This window comes from Poecilia reticulata, chromosome 4 (genome assembly GCF_904066995.2).
Source record: "Poecilia reticulata chromosome 4, P_reticulata-male-v2, whole genome shotgun sequence".
Lineage (NCBI taxonomy): Eukaryota > Metazoa > Chordata > Actinopteri > Cyprinodontiformes > Poeciliidae > Poecilia > Poecilia reticulata.
The window spans coordinates 4,629,600-4,646,651 of NC_088833.1; the positions used below are offsets into that span (position 1 = coordinate 4,629,600).

General features: G+C 41.6%; 1 protein-coding gene across 1 annotated transcript in view; it reads left to right on the top strand.

Annotated features, from left to right (window-relative positions):
• LOC103463225 (glypican-1-like) overlaps nt 1–16,537 on the top strand; it is a 43,915-nt gene extending 27,378 nt beyond the window's left edge. Inside the window, exons 2-10 of the mRNA XM_081606048.1 lie at nt 4,828–4,986; nt 7,029–7,246; nt 7,611–7,784; nt 9,308–9,473; nt 10,268–10,398; nt 11,010–11,147; nt 12,575–12,705; nt 14,074–14,249; nt 15,212–16,537. Coding sequence (XP_081462174.1) covers nt 4,828–4,986; nt 7,029–7,246; nt 7,611–7,784; nt 9,308–9,473; nt 10,268–10,398; nt 11,010–11,147; nt 12,575–12,705; nt 14,074–14,249; nt 15,212–15,387 — 1,469 coding nt within the window. The 3' untranslated portion in view covers nt 15,388–16,537. The remainder of the gene's footprint in view (nt 1–4,827; nt 4,987–7,028; nt 7,247–7,610; nt 7,785–9,307; nt 9,474–10,267; nt 10,399–11,009; nt 11,148–12,574; nt 12,706–14,073; nt 14,250–15,211) is intronic.
• The last annotated feature ends 515 nt before the right edge of the window (nt 16,538–17,052 follow it).

The window sequence follows — 17,052 nt, forward strand, 5'->3', positions numbered from 1 at the left end:
TCTCTTCATGGTGATTCATCTCAATGTGGAGAAATTTCCACCCCTTCTTCTGACTCAGATCATATCTGGTTAAACTGAGAATAGTCCTTATTAACCAGGGGCATCTGAGCATGAGCTGCTGCCTGCAGCGTCAGGCTGCGTTCACACTGCAGCCTGAAGTGACCCAATTCCGATTTTTTTGACGTAATGCGACCTGTATCCGATCTTTTCATGGCAGTGTGAACAGCACAGGTCGGATTCTTTTCAGAATGTGACCCATATCAGATACGTATCCGATTCAATGCGACCATAACGTCCAGGTCGCATTCATCCGAACTGAACGTCACTGATTCTCAACAAATCTCACTATTCTGCTCCTGATACACGCAAGTGGGAAGAAAAACAACAACTATGACGGACTATATGAGGATTAAGTTGTTAATATGCTGCTCCGGTTGGACAACAACTTTAAATATATAAGCTAAGCTCCACCGTTAGCCTCCATGTTTACTTCCGCAAACACTGAGCTCTTCTTCTTCTTTTTATGGCGGTAGGCAGAACACTGAGAACGCTGACGCTATGGCGCCCTCTACTGCGCATGCGGGACACTTCAGGTCGTTTGCCCGTTCACGCTGCATAACGCATACAGGTCGCATTTATTGGCAGTGTGAACGACCCCGGCAAAAAAAATCGGAATTGAGTCACTTCAGGCTGCAGTGTGGACGCATAATCCCACTCAGTGTTGATTAAAGAAGCTGCTGTTTCATTGCAGATGGACAGAACTCCTCCCATTGCAGCATTCTGACTCCTCGTCTCCCCGCGGCTGACAGCTATGAGTTATGCCAATGAGGGTCTCCTGTAGTGCAACCTTGTGTGTGTTCATCCCTCAAGATGCAGACATAACGAAATATATGCTGCAGCCTGAGGGCAAACACGGTGTGTGCAACCAAATCACCTGTTGAGGCTGATTACACCTGACCCACATCTCCTCTCACTTTTCACTCACCGCTTCTCAGCCTATTTATTTACAGCCTCCTCCACTGAGTTTTGAAGTTTTGAAGACTTTTGTCTTGCAGAAGCATTTATTTTCTCCCAGCCTAAAACTTCCAAGCTTTTGGGAGTTTTTGACAAGCGAGAAAAAGTTGCACTAATGAATGGTGGTGTTTTCTGTTTTTGTTTTGGAAACTTATGTGTCAAAATTACTTCCTCCTGTCTGATTTTATGGTCTTCTAGAATTTTGGCAGTTCTGGTGTTAAGATTAGAGGACAGATGCATTTGTTTGTAGATTAAATGAGTTGCTTTTGACACTTAGAACTGATAATAATGAGTTATTAGATGTGTATTTTGGTTGTGGAATAAAAGAGGCAGTACTATGTGTTTTCCAGGATCATTTTAAGGCACAATCAAGTAATTATGTTACCTTCAGTTGTCAAATATCAAATATGACTTAAAAGTAAATTTGACTTAGTAATTTAGCATCTTGAAATTGGGCCTCTGTCTCTTTAAAAACTCCTGCTCTTTCTGAAACTTCAGGAAGTCATCACAACATGGCTGCTCTATTAATCCTTTAGCAACGTTCTTACCAGCGTTGCAATGAGAAGTCGATTGTATAATGAGCTCAGCAGATATGCAGCTCCACCAGGTGTTTGCTAATTGCTGCTGGCTAGTCTGAAGGGACTGAGTGGTGGTGGTTCTCTGTAATGAAGAAATGTGAGAACTGCAGCTCAGAGGAGAAACCTCGCCTCGAATGCTTGTTCCATTTAGGCCACATGTGTCAAACTCAAGGCCCGGGGGCCAAATCTGGCCCGCAAGAGCTTTCTGTGTGGCCCTCCAGACTCCAAATTACATCAAATAGTCCCTCCAGTTTTTCACAAATCTGGAAAATTCACACCAAATCCACAGATACACAGATTTGTTTCTGATTTTACTGTAATTTTTTCTCAAAATTGGCCAAAAACATTGGGTTTAAGTGACTGCTGCCCAAGCCTTACTTGATGTGAAGTTGTAGTTTGTGATTTAAAAAAAAAAAAGTCATGTTTAACATTATCCATTAGCACAACTGTCACACAAATTCCTCACAATTATTTCTAAATTAGCACCATGAAATCTGTGATTTTGTGTGCAAAAAGTCCTGGATGGACTGATCAGTGTGAAAATATGTTTAATATTTTTTTATTTTAACAGAATAAACACTCACTGAATGCTGAAACAAACAGCTATTTATTGTTATTTTCAGTGGGTTTATAAATAGATTCTGGCATAACTGGCCCTTTAAGAACATTCATATTTTTGAAATGACCCAAAATGAAAATGAGTTTGACTCTCCTGACCCACTTGGAAGAAACCCAAGTATGTTTTTGGTGAAGAAATAACATTATAACATGATATAAAGCAGGAAGAAAAAAACAATTACACAATAACATCCCTTTAAGTTGTGCATGAAGGCTAGAACTACAAAGAAAGTGCAAAATGCCTGGTTTTGTAAAGTAAAAAGACGAGAGCGTAGAAACAAGGTGCTACATTAGGTGCTGCTTCCTGTAATCCAGCTGCCACTGTTGATTTCTCTCCCTGTTATCACATCCTGCACACAAACCGCCAAGTGACGGATTCACGGAGAGCTGCTGATCAAGGCGTCTTTCTTCTGCTCCACTTACTGCGATGGACAAATTCCTGCCCTGCAACCCAAATACACACCCACACACACACACACGCTAACGCGAGCAGCCACCATCGTTGGAGCTGTTAAGAAGGCGGAGAGCAGTGAAGCACACAGCTGAGGGGAAACTTGCTCACCCTTAACCTTCTTAGACGGAGGCTCACAGACACGCACACGGAGGAGAATCCACAGGACTGCTGTCTGTCATGAGGCTAATGCTGCAGCCTGGCTGCAGGCTACTGGAAGACCAGTCAAATACGTCTCTATGTGCAAAAAAAAAAGATTTGCATTTCAGAAAATGGATAGAAAACGCACAAAAAAAAACCCCCGGAGGTTGTAAATGTACGACCCGTACGGTGAGAGAGAAGATTAACTTACTCACTGGAGGAAAAAGGATTTGAGTTTCTGATCTGAACCAATGAACACTGAATCTTTAAAAGGTAGCATTCTAGGAAATGTTTTCATTTTATAAACTAATAACAATAATAAATGAATGAAGGAATACGGCATCAGTCAAGTTTATTTGTTTATCTCATTTCAGCAACAAGGCAGTTCAAAGTGTTTCACCTCATAAAAGCACAAAGTCAGCAGTTGAAACGTTGCATTTTGTCATCATTACACATCAGAATGTTATTTAGCGTTTCACTTAAAACGTTTCAAAAAGCATCACTGGACAGCCGGGTTCTTACTCTGGGTTTATAGGAGCTCAGCGTTTCTGCTGTTCTGCAGTTTTCTGGACATTCGCTCCAGATTTGTGGTGCATAGAAGCTGAACGCTGCTTCTCCATGCTCGGTTCTGGTTCTGGGGAAGCAGAGCAGAACCAGAACCAGAGGACCTGAGGGGTCTGGGACGTTGCCACGGCAACAGCAGACCTTTGATGTATTGTGGTGCTATGTACTAGCAGTATTTTAAAGTACATTTAGTTTATTTTTTTAATTTGAATATTAATGCTTGACTATATGATTTGAAACATTCCAGTTTGGATATTAGTTATTCTGATTAAAGAAGCTTAAATGTGAACGAACCAGATAGTTCATCCTTCCTGTCGACCAAAGTGTGCAGGTTTCATCCTCCTGGCTCGCTAACTGAGACACGGTTGGCTTTTTTCTTTTTACATAATCACCTTCACAAAATCCCTCTGCAGTGTGGGGAACCGCTGCATTTGGACACGATATTTGGTAGAATGCTGTATGTAGCTGGATGTATTCTTGATGTTTATTTTTACTTTATAAGATGCAAAATCTAACCGAGAGTTGTTGGAAAAAAAAAAAAAAAGATGGTTAATTGTTATCACAATTTCCAGCAATAACATCACAAACGCACATTTTCCTGATGTCGTCCGAGTTGCTTCCAGCTTTTCTCGGAGCGTCTTAACGAGGCTCCTGGGCGTTTAGAGCGACGATGAGCTGAAACAGAGCCGGAGTTTGTTGCTTTGTTCTCACAGTGAATATTGGAGATTTTTCTTTATTATTCATCATTTTGCTCTGTGCCCTGTCAGACGCTCCAGGCTTCTCACTCAACCGAGTCGATTGGTAGTTTGAAGTTTGTTGCAATCAATGTGAAAAAGTAAAGTGAAAATAATAGAAAGTGCTTTAGTGTTACTTATTTTTTTAGATATGGTTAGAGGTGTTTGTTAATGTTTTACTAGTGAGTATTGTTTTCTTCTTACTAATTTAAAATGAGTAATATTTTGTTTTTTATTTATTTTACCTCGGCTGTTCTTTTCCTAATTTTACTGACTGAACTCATTAAAGTTGTTTTTACATGTTTGATGTGCTTTAGTGGTGTAGAGTTATGAAATAGATCTGTAATTCAGTACATTTATGTCTTTAAGTCAGATTCGCACAGTGTTTCTGTATTGGATCGGTACCGGCCGATGATGAAAACCTCTGATTTTAGCACTGGAAGTGAAAAACGTGGATTGATGCATCCCTAATTTAACCCTAATCCCGCCTCATCTGAAGGTCACAGATTGTGTCTCTGAAAATAATCACAACAAAGAGAGATTATCATGTTGTAAAGATGTTTTAAGATGAGAGTGTCAGTGTAAGATGAGGTGCTTCAGCTGCTAATTTGCTGTAATTTCAGGTGTCACTTGGTTGTAAATGCTGAAAAACCGACTCATTTAGTTATTGGTTCATAAAGATTTATGCATTCCAATTACATGACGGCGTCTCTCCCTCTTTCTAAAGGTGAACATCTGAGGATGTGTCCTCAGGGTCCGACTTGCTGCACCATCGCCATGGAGGGAAACCTGGCCGGTCTGAGCGCCCAGGAGACGGAGGGACTGATCAGAGAGGCCGGCCGGTCCCTGCAGGCGACTTTCAACAACCTCCACAGGAGCTTTGACAGTAAGTAGGGTGTTGGTGTGTGAGTGCATACAAGACACTCATTACTGCCAGAGCTCAATAACAAACCTTCAGAAGCGCACCCAGAGGAGCCTGACATTTGTATGTTGTGTGTTTGCAGAGTTGCGCTTGGCGGTCAATACTGCAGCTTCAATAACAGCAGTGTGTGTGTGTGTGTGTGTGTGTGTGTGTGTGTGCGTGTGCGTGTGTGTGTGTGTGTGTGTGTGTGAATGCAGGTTTGTGTGTCCTGTGTGACAAGAAGACCCCTGCCTGGGCGCTATAATGAGACCGGAGTCAGCCAGACACAATGAAATGCGATAAGCCGATCCACTGATCTTTAGGGATACACACGCACACACACACACACACACACACACACACACACACACACACATGCGCCCACACACACACATACACACACACACACACACACACACACACACACACACACACACACACACACATGCGCCCACACACACACATACACACACACATACACACACACACACGCGCCCACACACACACACACACACACACACCAGAAAAAAGGTTGTCCCTGGAGGCAGCAGCTAGTTCAGCTAATGAGCTGTTGACCCACCGAGGAGTCGAGGCTGCAGATCACTGAATATCAGAGGCGGAGGGCGATGTAGAGAAGAAGAAAACTGAGAAGTGCCTCCAATACCAACATGGAGACACACAAGCACAGCGAGTGAGAACAAATCATCGGCGCTGAGCGGAAACAGTGAGTCAAAAATAAAGACAGAGACCGGGCAGCAGGAGGACAAAGTCAGAGCAAGACATTATTATTAGCGTAAGGCCTTGCAGTAACGTGTCCGTCCATCTGGTTGTGGTTACAGCAGCCTGGCTGCGGCCCTCGTCTTTGAAGCCATTATGGTACAGACACAGCTCTGATTCTCTAATCCCCTCTGTTTTTTCTCACTGTCACTTTCTATCCATCTAACACAACCGGGAAATTTTAAAGGAACCATCGCAGGAAGGTTTTGTTTTTTAAATTAGGCAAGGAATAGAAGCTCAAGCAACAAAAGTTACCCAGTACACATTTGTAAAGATGTGAAGTTGTTGAACTGATCTGGACTGAATTTAATGGAGCTGAAGTTAATTTAGACGACTGAAGGCTGTAAAGGTGGGAGGGGAGGGGGAGAGCGTCCAGCCTGAAACATCTGCCAAGTCAGTGGGCACGCAGTGGTGGAGTGGGAGTGGTTGCTATGACAACGCGGTGGCAGGAAGTGCCAAACGGACAACAACACCGGGTGATGCAGAGAGCAGCATTCATACCGCTTGGACTTTTTCATCACTGAGTACACCTGAGTAAAGATTCTTAAAGAATATAGAATCACTATTAGGCTACTTTCACAGGATCGTTCAGACTGCAGACGCTTTGAAAACAATCGGAAACGGATCCAGTTCAGCACCACGTGTGGAAGTGACAGATCAGATGTTTTAGGATGGAGAGAGCAGAATCTGTGGGAATTCAGCCGAACACCTGGGAATTACACCTGAGTTTGTTTTGCCAAGTGCATTGAGATAATATTTGTTGTGGATTTTTGGATTTAAATCAAATTGAATTGATGAAATTAATTTGCTATTGAATAATTGTTCTTTCCAGCTGCTGGGTGTCACTTTATCATCTGGAAATAATTCAGTTACTTTTAAACTCCCTTGTAGACGTAGCAGTTGTGCACAGCTCTGCTAAAAAGATACTAAAGCTGAAAATGAAGAGGCAGAGATAAATCTGCACAGTTTAACTCTAACATTGTTTAGTCGTGCTGTCCACCAAAAAGCCCAGTGTTAATTTAACTCTGAAGAGTGTGGACTATATAAACACTGAAAAAGTGTTAATATCAACTCTGTGGGAGTTAAATCAACACTATGTTAACTCCCACAGAGTTGATATTAACACTTTTTCAGTGTTTTTATAGTCCACACTCTTCAGAGTTAAATTAACACTGGGCTTTTTGCTGTGCTGACAAAGTCTGGCGTCAGTTTGTTGTGTCCTGACTTTTTCCTCTGCCGTCTTTCCGCAGCGTATTTCACGGAGCTGCACGGCCAGTCGGAGCGCTCGCTGCAGGAGGTGCTGTCTCCGCTGGGCCCCCTGTACTCCCAGAACGCCCGTCTGTTTGCAGAGCTCTACGGCGACCTGCGTCAGTACTACCGGGGCTCCGCCCTCAACCTGGACGAGAACCTGTCCGAGTTCTGGTCCCAGCTGCTGGAGCGAACGTTTAAAGCCTCTGTCCCCGCGGAGGTGAGTGAAGGAACAGGCCCTCTTGTGCTTTGAGTTACTGAATACTGAATTAAATTGATCTGAGCTGAATGCAAAATTTATGAGGGATGGAGTGATTAGGAAATTTACAGAAGAGTGAAAGAATCTGACTTCAATCTCAGAATTTTGTCTTTTGAAATCAGAAGATTAATGTGTGAGAAATAAGTCAAAATTATGATTTTCTTTTCAGTGTCCCTCATCCTCTCCTGTAGAAATTGAACACAGGAAAATAGCTAAAAATCCAGATCAGGGATTGTGTCCATGGTTTTAAATCTGCGTAAATGTTTGGTTAAAATAAGCCCATCTGTTCTGCTCTGTGCTTTCGGCTGTCGTCTCCGTTGGACAGGTCAACCTGTCGGAGGATTACCTGGAATGTGTTGCTAAGCAGCAGGAGACGCTGCGGCCGTTCGGAGAGATCCCTCGGGACATGAAAACGAAAGTGATCCGGGCTTTCGTCACGGCCAGGTCGTTCGTCCAGGGCCTGCTGGTCAGCTCAGAGGTGATCAAGAAGGTCTCACAGGTGAGTTTTGTGTATTCGTGTTTCCCCCTGCACACACACACACACACACACACATGGTTAAGGCCTCCCCTTGCTGTTGGGGACAAACATGGAAACATCAGCTCAGGCTTGAAGAAGCAGTTTACGGTTTGAGTTCTGGTATCGGTGCCAGAACAAAATGCCATCTGAACTATTGATAATGTGGCTGTTTGTTTGGGAATGTGTCTAATGTCTGCTGGGCCGATTCCCAGGAAAGCAGATGTGGCGGCTGCGTGGTGGTCACACCCAAACTGTGAGAGAAAAATCCTCCGCCCTGCAGATGGGAAACACAAAGATAATGGAAAACGAACTGTCAGCCTCTGCCGTCAGAACAAAGCTCTCTCTTAGACGGTTGACAAGATTGATGTAAAATTATTGGTGCGAGGAGTTTTTTTGTTTTTTTAGATCTCAGTGGAGATCATCCACAAACGCCCACATGTGTGCAGTGTGTGTCGTCTTTTATGTTTCTCATCAAAAAGCATTTTTTATGAACAGGATTTTCATGACTTTCTTTAAAAATGAGTTGCAGTTTTATTAGATTATTCTAAAAAAGATCAAGATTGTAATCCTGACGAACTTGATGCAGATGCATGCATTACAGTCCTGCATAAGAGTTAAATTATTTGAATTATTCCTTTCTCCTTCCTGTGAGGAGCTGCACACATTTCTGCCACCTGCTGAAGCTTTGCATCGCATCACGGTTCACATCCAGCCTGCATGCTCGGCTGTCTCTGTGACTGCAGACTCTTAATATAACTCAGACCTCATGACCTCACTCTGTAATGCAACATTGACCAAATTAAACACCAGGGAGTCTGTTCACGAGACTAAAGTTAGAAACTTTAATGAATGGCCAGTGCACATTTAAACTCATGTTTTTCTTTACATGATATATTTTATGCAAGATCTCTAAAAAGCAGGATCTCATGGGAAGCCAGGGTTTAAATAGTTTCCTTGAATAAAGATGTTTAAAAGTAGATTTCTAATTGTTGTGCCTTTTTGTTCGTGTAATGATGTGTAAATACTGCCCTCTGTTGTCGTGCTTTGGTACTGCAGAGTAAACCATCCATCCATCCATTTTCTTACACCCTTGTCCCTCAGTGGGGTCAGGAGGTGCTGGTGCCTCTCCAGCTAACGTTCCAGGCGAGAGGCGGGGTCACCTGGACAGATTGCCAGTCTGTCGCAGGGCAACACAACCATGCACACACACACACCTAGGGGCAATTTGGAGAGGCTAATTAACCTGACAGTCATGTTTTTGGACTGTGGGAGGAAACCGGAGTACCTGGAGAAAACCCACGCATGCACAGGCAGAACATGCAAACTCCATGCAGAAAGACTGGGGCCGGGAATCGAACCCAGAACCTTCTTGCTGCAAGGCAACAGCTCTACCAACTGCGCCACTGTGCAGCCTGCAGAGTAAACCATTTGCAGTAAAATGAAGCAAAAGCATCCTGAACATCCCCATAAACCTCCGTCTTGTAATCTGGTGCGTCTGATTCCAGGTGTCTCTCGCTGAGGAGTGCACCAAGGCCCTGATGAAGCTGGTGTACTGCCCTCACTGCCGCGGCCTGGCCTCGGTCCAGCCCTGCTCCAACTACTGCTCAAACGTCATGAAGGGCTGCCTGGCCAACCAGGCTGACCTGGATCCGGTGTGGCAGGAGCTCATCGGTAAGAAGCACCAGCCAATCCTCAACACGTCTTATTGTTTGAGGCGTAATCAACTAGACTGAAAAAGTTAGAATGTTGTAGGAAGGTTATAAACTCGTATATCATAAATGGAGGGTGGCAGCATTTTTGCTGAAAGAGTGACTGGTGCACTTCCTGAAATAAACGGCATCATGTGGAAATATGGAAGCAAGACTTCAGTCAGAGAGTTAAAGCTCAGATGACCCTAAGCATACGGCCAGAGGTCACAAAGTGGCTTAAGGACAACAAAGTCAATGTTTTGACATGGCCGCCACAAAGCCCTGATCTCAATCCTGTAAAGACGTTGTGGGCCGATCTGAAAGGTTGTGTGAGTGAGGCGGCCTGCAGAACCGGCCAGTCCCACCAGTTCTGTTCTGTCCAGGAGGAACGGGTCAGAAACCCAGCTGAGTCTGAGGAGAAGCAAAAGGTTTGATCAGACAGTTCAAAGGCAGTGCTGCCAAAATACTGAGGAAATGTATGCAAACTTCTGACTTTGAAGACATTAAAAAAATAATCTGACGTTTTATTTCTCTCTTTACTGTGGCATTTAGCAAATAGAAATAATATTAGTTATTCTAATTGACCTAAAACAAGAAAAGTTTTGTCAGATTTCAGACAGTGAGTAAAAAAGATGTCTGTTTATTTTAAACTTCTGGTTTAAGCTCTTGGTAGATTGTTACTTTTTTGACTCCCTTTCTGTTTAACCGTAAAGCGTTTCCACAGCTCGCGTACGCAAAGCAGTGGTTTCTGATTTCTGTGTTTATTTCTGCTTTCAGACACGATGATCCAAGTCGCGTCCAGCTTCAGCACAGAGCCCAGCCTGGACGTGGTTCTGTCCTCCATCCCCATACGGATCTACGAAGCTGTGCACTATCTGCAGGAAAACATGAACACGTTTACAGCGAAGGTAAGAGATTTTATCGTACGGCGTCAAGTTATTCTGTCTTTAAATGCTGTGTATAAATATTTTATACTTATTTATGTTTTTAATGAAATGAGATGCGACGTCTCAGGGGTTATTCTTGTACCAAATAAAAATATTTTGTTAATTTAATTTCAAAATAAAGTTTTCACAAGTAGATATTATATTCAGCGCTATTTGAAACGTTTGCCAGTGGCGCCATCTAGTGGACTATTTCATTCTTACAGCTAACTGGAAATGCTCTTTCTCTATTTGCCTGTGAGCAAGAAATTAATATCGTCAAAATATTTCATATATTCATAATTTCAGTTTTTGAAACTTTCTATGAGGAAGAATAAAGTTAAAAAGAAAATGAGCGTTTTTTTAAAACATCTCTGTAAAAAATAAATGCATCCAGTTGAAAAGTGAATTCTGTATGAATTGAACTAAAGAAACTTTGTCTTGTTCAGTTTCAAATAATGAAAATTAGTTGCGTGCTGCAACAAAACACCAGGTAAATATTTCAGCTTGGCCACATGCGATTCAGATAAAACGCGTGAATTGAGGACGTGCAGTTTTTGAGAAACGTGGTAAAAGCCTGGGGATTGTCCCTGCAGGTGCACCAAACATGCGGCTCCCCAGGTGAACCAGGAACCGGAAGTCCAAACGCCCACGAGCAGAAGAAGAAGAGCGGCTCGCTGACTGCGTTCGAATACAAACCGTCCCCAACGGCTGGACTCAGACTGGAAATACAGGTGTGTGTCCGCTGCAAGTTTTCTACCAAACTGATGGAAGAAGATGAACTTTGTGTCTCATGAACCATTTTTGGTTTTTATCTGGAATTTTTTGGGATTATTATCCTGCTGAAAGTTATCAATCACCTTTTTGTGGCTGCTTCGGTCCAAGCTAACTTAAATACCATCCTTTCTTATTTCTCTGTGGGTTTTTTTTTGTAACTTATTTGCATTAATGTTACACATATGAATCAAGTTGAAATGGAAAATATAACATTTCCAAAGAGAATTGTGTGTTAATCAGAGGTTCACCGATAAATCGGTTACAATTTCTGCTTGATTTGCTAAATATTTGTTGTGAAATGCATCAAAACTAAGAATTTGAACCATTTTTAGTCAGAAACACATTTTACATTTACAGAAATGAACAGATATCGGATGAACGATAAAGAGCCGTTTCTGAATAACTTAAAAAATAAAAATCCCTGATTTAGTTTGTGTAGCGTAATTTTAGCTCATTGCTTTTTGTGATACTTAGAACTTGTGTGTAATAATTTGGGTTCTGTTACTGTAAAACTACCGCTGTAGACACCTTAATTAGACTTAATAAAAATTAGAAACTGTTTTATATTTGATCTTCTTCAGTAGCTGATCGTCTTTTTCATTAGAGTGAATTTTTTTCCACGGGATGCCAAACACTCAGCTGATATTTTACAACCAGCTTTGAAGGAATTAATCTGGAATTTAGCCAAATAACAGTGTTTCTATGTAATTTATGTCTGGGGATGCGTCCACACTGCAGGATGAAGTGACCCAATTCCGATTTTTTTTTGCCGGGACCGTTCACACTGCCAGTAAATGCGACCTGTATGTGTTCTGCAGTCTGAACGGGCAAACGACCTGAAGTGTCCCGCATGCGCGCTAGAGGGCGCCATAGCGTCAGCGTTCTCAGTGTTCTGCCAACCGCCATAAAAAGAAGAAGAAGAGCTCAGTGTTTGCGGAAGTAAACATGGAGGCTAACGGTGGAGCTTAGCTTATATATTTGAAGTTGTTGTCCAACCGGAGCAGCAAATGAACAACTTAATCCTCATATAATCCGTCATGGTTGTTGTTTTTCTTCCCTCTTGCAGAATAGTGAGATTTGTTGAGAATCAGTGACGTTCAGTTCGGATGAATGCAGCCTGGACGTTACGGTCGCATTTGAATCGGATACATATCGGATATGGATCACATTCTAAAAAGAATCCGACCTGTGCTGTTCACACTGCCATGAAAAGATCGGATACAGGTCGCATTACGTCAAAAAAATCGGAATTGGGTCACTTTAGGCTGCAGTGTGAACGCACCGGAGTCAGAGTGCAGAGAAACTCTCAATTAATCTTCAAGTTAAACTGAGATAGAAACTAGTGGAACTGAACAGATTGTGTTTGTTTTTGTTCTGTCCTCAGGTGTCAGATCTGTCCAGTAAACTGAGGGACATGCGTCAGTACTGGGTCCAGCTGCCGGTTGCGCTGTGCAGCAAACTGGCGGCTGAAAGCAACAGTCAGGACAACTGCTGGAACGGGATGACCAAAGCCAGGTGAGAGCGAATCAGAAAGATGGGAGCTGGTCATCCTTAGTTAATTTTATAAAACTAGTTCCCTAAATTTACAGATGAGTCTCTTATGTAAAGAGGCTAATTTTGTTTCAGACAAATTCATTAATTTTCTGATTAAAAAAAGATTAAATGGGTTGGCAGCACTCTCTTCAGAAAAAAAAAAGTCTGCAGTCCTTCTGCATGTGTGAAAAAAATAATTTCAATCGCATAATAGAAAAAAGAAGAAAACCAACCAGGAAGGAAAGAGACGATGCGTATTACACTGAAGCTGTTATGATGGAGACAATTTGCTGCACTTAAATACAAGAACATTAAATCTCAATTCTGCCACGTTTAAAATTATACTGAGATAAAGTTGCATCCATGGTTTTTAAAAGCAGTTTGTTGCACACAGATTTCTTTAGCTGGAGCATTGAAAGCCACACAGACAAGCAAACCTCCCTCAGTTGGCGGGTAAATGGATTACAGAGCGATGTGACGCTGCGCTTATATGTGCATTATTCACCCACACTCTGCATCTCCTTGTGCTTGAAGTGCTTGGATCGCAGCCAAGCTATCAGATTTATCCTCTAAAACACATTCATATAAACGTGTCTTCCTTATCTGAATAATGTGATGAACCATGAAAAATACATGAATCACTGGCTGGGTGTGACAGCTGAAGGATGAAGGCATTTTCTCTGTGTGTGTGAACTGTTGGTTAAAGCTCTACGTCTCCCTCTGGTGGATTTTATAAGAACTTTAACAGTTTTTTCCAATCAGGGATAAAATTAAGTTAATAAAGTGACATTGTTAAAGCCTATAAGTGGTTTACAAGTTTGAACTCTAACAATTTTTTTATACAAATTGCTGAATCATTTCTTGTTGCATTATGTTAAAATAGCTTCTTTTACTTACTTTTTAAACCCTCCTCTCCCTCTAGCAGCAGTCCACCATATCTGCTGCCGACTGATGAAAAGTATGGGTTTGCTGATTGTTCTTAGAGTTATTTTAAACTAGCCATGTCTCTTGTAAATATTTTTTCCGCTGACCTGCAGTTACTGGAGTTTAGCAGGATTGTTTTGCATTCACAACAAGCTGGAGAAAAGAAATTAAGAATTATATGAGAAATGATTAGATCTACACCTCGATACCACAGAAGTGCAGGAATGTTTGTGTTCATTAGCTGATGTATTGTGCAAACTAGGCAGATTTGCAGTAAAATGTAATGAAAACCCAAATCTAAAGAACAGGATGTTGCATGTAAAGTGTCTCTCCTTTACCATCTCTACTCATTTTGTAATCGGTTGTTTGTCTTTGGTTTACTGGGGATGTGAAAGTGGTTCACTAGCTGCATTCTGCTCCTATCAGGTACCTTCCAGGGGTGATGGGAGACGGTTTGGCAAATCAGATCAACAACCCAGAAGTGGATCTCGACATCACAAAACCCATCATGAAAATCCGGCAGCAGATCATGGAACTGAAAATAATGAGCAACAGACTAAAAGATGCTCTGGAAGGCAACGATGTCGACTTTCAGGATGCAAGTAAGACCCTTTCAAAAATCTTTTCAACATTTTCTACATTTCTGTTAATGCAACACAAGAATAGGCAATAGCTAAAACAAAAGTTGGTATTTGTGGGAAATATATTTCCTCTAAAAAGACATCTGTTAGTTTTTTACAAATCTTGCAAATGTGGAAGGAAGAGAGAACGAAAAAAGGAATTGAAAAACGAGACGTCTTCTTTCCCCTGAGTTATCTACGTTTCAAATAATTCAACTTAGACTGAAAAACAAATGGCACCTGACTAGACAGTTTAAAATTTCTTGAGAAAACATTTGTTTTTTAAATAACAAAGTTTAATCCCGCTGTCTCAAACAGCCTGAACTCCCCGTGGCTGACTTCACATTCCTCCTACTGGTTGATTTACTGTGTACGCCTGATTACTTTATTTGTTTACTGCATTTTACGGTGTAGATTATGTCATGTTGAAGACGTAGTGAGTGCATAATTATCTGCAGAGCTCATAGAAGAAATTATGTCTGGTAAGAAATCCACAGTTAGGGATTCATGTTAAAATGCAAAACAATGCTAAAGTGTTATTATCTCTTGTTTGGACTCCTCCAGAATGGAAAGCCATTTTTTCCAGTTCTCTATCATTCCACCTGTAAACAAGCACAGCGAATATTTGTTCTGTTTATGCGGTCAATCGTGATTCCTGTAACTCGCTTGCACTAAATTACAGTTGCCATAGCAATTTCCAGACGTAGTTTATAAAGTGTAAAAATAAGTTCCCCCAGCAGGACATTTTGTGTGACACATATCCTATACTTTAGAGTTGTTAAAGCGAGTCATTTTAGGAAACGTCGTGAAGTCTGAGCCACAGGAAGTTCAATTTAAAATAGTTACTGGAGGTTGAAAACTCTCCGGGAGTCAGATTGACTCCTTCATGGCTGGATTGTGGAAATGGATGCGAGTTATTAAAATTTCTCTTATTAACTCTGCAGGTGAGGATATCAGCGGCTCAGGAAGCGGGATGTGTCTGAGCGGTCAGTGCGCTCGGAGCAGGCCGGGACTTTATGCCTACGCGCCGGAGACCAAGCCGGTCGGAGGGGCGGCCACGCCTGGCATCGGCGTCCCGCTGCTGCTGCTGCCATTCACCGTCCTGCTGCTCCAGCGATGATGGACCCCCTTCACCGCTTTGTACGAAGGGGCCTGAGGGCTGAACCATGGGAAATGGGGATGAATGGGAGGAAAAGTGGAACGAAACTTTGCCAAAAAGACATTTTGTTGAATGGATGAACATTTTCCTTGACTTAAAGGAATGAAAATTGACCTTAGTCTTTACTTTGCTGCGCTTTGATGTGTTTTAGTTTGAATGTGAATTAGTGTGAGGTCAGTGGATCTTTTGATGAGGAACAACAATGAAGAAGATGTCTGTAGCTCCAGTTTCCAGCCAGCAGGTGACCTTATCTGTGGTGCATTCACCAAGGATTTATTTTTAAATGTTATTCTTCAAGTTTGTCTGACTTAAGCAAACCATGTACGCTGTAAATGTTTGTGTACATTACCTTAAAAACTGGCGCCATACTGAGCCATGAATGTACAACATAATACTCCACTGGCAATGAAATCCACGTTATCTGTGATGTTGACATTCAGTGGAAAACAATGCAGAGAAGTCATAGCACTCTTGAAATGTCCGAGTTTTTGTGATTGCATCGGTTCACCTTACCTTTACTTCAAAGCCGGAAATGAAATGTCCAGTTTTTAAACGGCTTGTTGCCATCAAAGCCCCCAACAAGCAAGAGCACACACACATTTTCTAGAAATTGCTTACCGAGGGCGAGGAATTTCGAAGTTTCCAATTTCCACAAAAGAAAAACGTAATGATTGAACAAACAAAAAGAGAAAAGCTGCTGCAGGAGAAGATTTCAGAGGTAACTCATCTCAAAGTGGCTGATTACATCAAATCAAAGCTTAATACATCACTGCACAGGTACACTGAGGTTTTGTAATGATTTGTTGTTATGAAACCAATGTGGCACAACAAAAGAAAAGGTTTTCCGGTTCTTCAAGCTGCCTGGGTTTGTGTATATACTGAATTTTTGCAATATTCTTTCTACATTTGACTGGTGATATTATTTACCTTGGCATGCCTTCTGTTAAAGTCTACACTAGGTTCCTGTTGCAGACATGTTAATTTACACAGATACATGGCAGCAGTGTTGAATACACACACTGATGGAGTGTGTGTGTCTGTATTAGGCGGGTTTTTAATCATCAGTGTATTTAACCACCTTTCATCCATTAAACTGGTTGATTGTAGCAGATGGGAGTGTCACTCGATTATTCTTTGGGTTGTTTTGGAAGTCCTACTCTTCGTCCATTATAAATATATATATTTGTGTGTGTGTGTGTTTTAATTCTGGTCTGTTCTAAGTTTGTTTGTCTTTGGTTTGGATTTTGAACTAAAGAGCAGTTCAGCTGCTCAAGGCGGTTTCTCCTCAGCGGAGGCAAGAGCTTTTGTTGCTTTGAACGACATATTTAGTTTTCAGCTAAAAAAATATTACAATTTTGAAGATTTAAAAAAATACTATATTTATGTATAGCAATGATCTTGTGTTAAATAGCCACTAACTAAGAGTTGTTGCTTGGTCTCCTGTTTTGAATATTTCACAAATTGTAAATATATGTAGTGATTTATTTGTTTATTTTTACAAATGTGCATTTAGCAACAATTGCATTCTTTATAAAACCAACAGGCCCATGTCAGGTGACCTGAATGCATATTTTTGGGGATTTTTAAGAATGTAATCAATTCTCAAGTAATGAAACTTATGGAGCT